The 5,000-nt window shown below is 35.2% G+C and overlaps 1 protein-coding gene across 1 annotated transcript in view; it reads right to left on the reverse strand.

The window, feature by feature from the left end:
• LOC137627006 (uncharacterized) overlaps window positions 1-5,000 on the reverse strand; it is a 53,399-nt gene that overhangs the window by 2,376 nt on the left and 46,023 nt on the right. Inside the window, exons 2-5 of the mRNA XM_068357987.1 lie at window positions 3,865-5,000; window positions 3,029-3,171; window positions 1,950-2,106; window positions 1,259-1,468 (exon numbers count right to left, since the gene is read on the reverse strand). The exon at window positions 3,865-5,000 is cut by the window's right edge and continues 1,330 nt beyond it. Of these exons, the coding sequence (XP_068214088.1) occupies window positions 1,259-1,468; window positions 1,950-2,106; window positions 3,029-3,171; window positions 3,865-5,000 (1,646 nt within the window). The remainder of the gene's footprint in view (window positions 1-1,258; window positions 1,469-1,949; window positions 2,107-3,028; window positions 3,172-3,864) is intronic.

The raw sequence follows: 5,000 nt of genomic DNA on the forward strand, positions 1-5,000 counted from the left end.
ATAAATATATATATATATATATATTATCACATTACTATAAAAAAATGACCTTTATGATCTGAAAGGGTTTTTTTTATAATCAAATCATCATAAAAAGTTAGTTAAACCTGAATCATTTAGTGACAGCTTATGAATTAAAATTTGGTGATTAACATTTTTTAGACATTTGTTTCACAACTAAAGGGTCAGATATTATTGAAGTTCTTTTTCTTCTTTTTAGTTGTCGCATTAGGGATCGTCATCCTTTTCTCTCTATTAGAATTACACACGGAACATCTGTGCATCAGTCCCTCCTACCGAGCAAAGAAGAAAACACTATTATGAAATAGACTTTGGTTTTTGTGCAATGACTCAGCACAAAAGCTAACGAAAAATGGCATAGGATATGGTGAGGAAATCTTTATTCTAAAGAGAAATAAGTAATAATGAAAGTGAAAAGAAAGAAAGGAGGAAGATGAATATGATGCGAATTGAAGGAAGTGTGAAAAGAATTGAAATTCTAACAAACATAATCAGATATTCTAATCAAATGATAATGATCAGAATAATAAGAAAAAGTGAAGATGATAATGAGGTGGAAATTGCTCTACACATCAACACCTCTCTATCATCCAAACAAACGACATTCTCTGGAAATGTCTCTGATTCCATTAATGAATATACAAAGGAATATCAAGTGATCGAATGAGGAAAAGAAAAAACTATTAAGAGACTTGGCTTATAATGAATACAGATTTGTTATCCTAGGCTCATCCCTTGATGAAAGGCTTGGAACGTTGGGTAGAAGAGAGTGAGAGAGAGAGAGAGAGAGAGAGAGAGAGAGAGAGAGAGAGAGAGATGATGCCTAAATAGCGTGATGATCATTGACAATTACACCTATGATATAAAAAGAATTACCCGATTTTATAGAATAAATCATTTTTTTAGGCCCATGGTCTGCTTAAAGGAGAGAGAGAGAGAGAGAGAGAGAGAGAGAGAGAGAGAGAGAGAGAGGAGCGAGAGAAGAGAGAGAGAGAGAGAGCCTAAATACAATGAAGATCATAAAAATAAGACCTAAGATATGGAAAATTACCGGACCTAATAATATAGATTACTTTTTTAGGCCTATGGTCTGCTGAAAGTTTTAAGAGTAATGTTAAAAGAGAGAGAGAGAGAGAGAGAGAGAGAGAGAGAGAGAGAGAGAGAGAGAGAGAGAGAGAGAGATAAAAATCGTACAATACAGATGAAGAAGGAGAAGAAAAAGAAGAAGAAAACTCACCATCTAACACCATATCTACATCCGTTGGATTCCTTTGCCTTAAGATCCATCTCTGTAAGTAAGGCTTCGTCATCTGGTCTTTCATCTTCTCGGAAACAGATGTTGAGTCTTACCCTGACTCCCTTCAAGGAGTTCACCATTGGGAGGAGGAAATCCCGAGGACTCCTCCTCTTCTTGGAACACCGAGGAAAGTAGATTGAAGTGAAGGATCTGTTGGGAAGAAGAAGAAGGAAAAGAAGAAAAATCGGATGAAATGAAAGCAAAGGAAAAGGAAATGATGTCGATGATATTTTTAATTATTGTTTTATTGACATCTTGTTTTGTTAAGATAAACAAGTGCCCCCAGACACACACACACACACACACACACACACGCACCTTCACGTACACAGTATTGCAATTAATTTTTAATGATCCCAAATATAACATGAATTGAAAATAGAAATAAACCTTTAAGTAACATTTGAAAAGTGTACAAATTGATAAACTTATTTCTATTTCTATGGTAATTAATAATTGACTATTTCTATTAATAGGCCTATGAGATTTTTCTTTCTCCAAATCTGATGTCGATTTAAAGTCTTGTTTCAAATCAATTTTTCTGTTCAACAAATCAATATAATAATTATATCGTCTCTCTCTCTCTCTCTCTCTCTCTCTCTCTCTCTCTTAAGGAATGATGTCTACTCACATCCTTGCATCCTGTGGTTGCAATGCCCGAAGGATGTCCCCAACCTTCTCGATGTCTTCTTCCTGGACATCGCTGACCAAGACATCGATATTTGGATCCTTCAAGAAAGGAATTGGGTGACTGACGCTGCTGACATCCTTGACACGAAAGTGAATCTCTGAAAGAGAAAAAGGTTTAAAAAGAAGAAGAAGAAGAAAAACAACAACAACAACAACTTTGAGGAAAATAAAAATTACAACCAATCAATTTCTATCTGTTTCTTTCGTAAGATTTTGAAGGAAAAAGACCAAATGGGAATAATGATAACTGAAACAACGAATTTAGAGATGAAATTACTAAAGTTAGGAGCTATGGGTTTGCGTTGATGTGTGTGTGAGTCAATGTGTGTGCACGCGAGCATTGTAGCTTCTATTGTATTGTGGGATGACATCAGTCTCTTCATGTATAAAGAAACTCAGCCAATAATAACTCAGCTTCATTGGACTATCACAATATTATTGGTCGAGAGAAACCTTTTCACGTCCCTTTTGGTGATTGGTTCTTGAGAACAAATGACTCCGCCCACATTTTTGTATAGAATCAATCAGCGCAGGAAGGAGGCGGAGTCAGGATGAACCTTGATTGACTATCACTGTTCCCGATACTGGTTTCCTCTTCATCACCATCATGATCATTACTATTCATTACTGTCACCATCATTAATATCATTATTTGTGAAATCAATAGTGACTATAGTGATGTAGTGATGTCACCTTTAAACTGAATCGTTTCCTTTTTACATAAGAAAAGAAATAAATGAAAACTCAGCATCGAAAGCTTTTAAAATACTTCAAATCAGATGAAAACAATATTGTCCTATTTAAGAAAAAAATGATACTTGATTGAGCCTTGAATATAAAATTCTCAATATATAGAGCAATAATGATAATAATATGATAGTTACAATAATAGAAATAATGATAATAACAATATTAACCGAACGAATGACAGGAATGGGATAAGGGGAAGAAGGCGAGATATCATAAAGTCCCTCAGAGGAAAGGAAGACAGAAATCTGTCATCCTAAATTTATAACTCACGTAAATGTCCGATCTCTTTTGTCTTTTGCAAATATCGACAGAAGGCGTCGAGGCTGACTTGGTCCGGAAGCCTCACTCTCAGTCCCTTCACATTTGGAGGGATTTGAAACGTTGGGTTCCAGATGCCTTTGTAAATCTCACAACTGTTCCAAAGAGACGAAAAGAAAGAAATAATTATTAGATTCGATCGGGGATTTTATCATTAAGTTGATTGATGATGATGATTAAGATGATTAAGGAGACGATGACGATGATAATGATGATGATGATGATGATGATAAGAATGAAAAATAAAAAGGAATAATTTGGTGGAATATTGAAATTTATATCATCTATAAATGAGAAGGAAAATAAATTTGAGACTTTTTTATAATGAATCTAATGATGACTGTGATGATGATGATGATGATGATGATGATGATACTAGTAATATAAAGGAGATAGACTATGAGACTCAAGTTGAGGATTGTGGCAAAGTTTGTAGCCTAATTATTCATGTCTGTCTTCATTTCTCTTTAAAACTACGCTTAACATACATACATATATATATATATATATATATATATATATATATATATATATATATATATATGGGTGTGTGTGTATATATATATATATATATATATATATATATATATATATATATATATATATATATATATATATATATATATGTGTGTGTGTGTGTGTGTGTGTGTGTGTGTGTGTGTGTGTATGTGTGTTTGTGTGTTTATGTATCACTATCTTTTTCATTAAGATATTTGATTATATTAGTTAAAAAGTAGGCTAATATTCAAAATAACAGTTCGAAAATCAAAGAAAAATGCAAAACTTACTCTTTGCTGAGTAGACTTTTGATTGACTCTGTTTCTTCTGTGTTAAGTGAGTCGTTTGTTTCATAGCTGCGATGAAGCCATATTTTTCTTGGGTAAACCTGGTGTCGCAAGAGATGTTTGGTTAGTACCTCGAAGCCGGAGATAGTTCCATTGAGTTCTATAGAAATTCCAATTTCATCTCTGTTTGGGAGAGGAGGGTCAGTGGCTGCAAGGAGGGCGATGTAAGACTCGAATGATGAGTCAGTGATTCTAGTGTTGCCATCAATCAAGCAAAACCTCTGCGCTATCCAGCGTGAGAGTTCGTCATTGCACTTTATGTTGTGCATGACTTTCAGGAAGGAGTCTTTGTCCTTCAGTCCTGACTTCTCTAGGAGTTTCAGGGTCTCAATCTTGGTTGCCAGTGGCACCTCCACTTCCCCCACGTGAAAAATGCTTAGTGTCTGGATAAGTAGGTTTTGATACTTCTCCAAAGAGTTAGGGAGAGAGCCCCTATGCAGCTCTTTCACAAAGTCTGTCACTGATGTAGTTTTCGTTGACTTAAGAAGAGCAAGCATTTTTAATTGGATTTGTAATGGGATGCTGGTTTGAGATAATTCATCTCTCCACTTCTGTATTGCCAATGGATCCACATCTGGGCGTGTCACTTGTTTATAGATGCTGTAACCTCCCATGAACTCCATGAAACCCTTATGAGGGAAAGTGTAATAGGAGTTGTTGAAGGAGGTGACTTTCTTTAGGAAGGCTCCAGCCAGCTCTTCTATTGGTACTCCTAAATGAAGACATAGATCCTTCAATCTTTGATAGACCGAATCGGGAAGATTTATAAAATCATCTTTCAATCCTTTGAGAGATTCCAAAGAGAGTTCCTCCAGCAATATATTTATTTTGTGTTGCAAGACACTTAATTCTAAGTCACACGTAGATGGGTTCCTCTGCAAACGCTCCTCTAATTTGGAGATGATAAGAAGGAAAATCTGCCAGTAGAGCTCAGCCTCAGTTGTGATTCTGTTTACATCATCTGGTTTGAACATCCAAAGAATTGTGAGGAGACAGAGATTATAGGCGACTTCCCACACTATGCTCATTTTGTGTTCTGTTTTCCTAAGGAATTTTAATAGTTTATCTAGCTCTTGTAA

The sequence above is a fragment of the Palaemon carinicauda genome, chromosome 34 (assembly GCF_036898095.1).
Source record: "Palaemon carinicauda isolate YSFRI2023 chromosome 34, ASM3689809v2, whole genome shotgun sequence".
Lineage (NCBI taxonomy): Eukaryota > Metazoa > Arthropoda > Malacostraca > Decapoda > Palaemonidae > Palaemon > Palaemon carinicauda.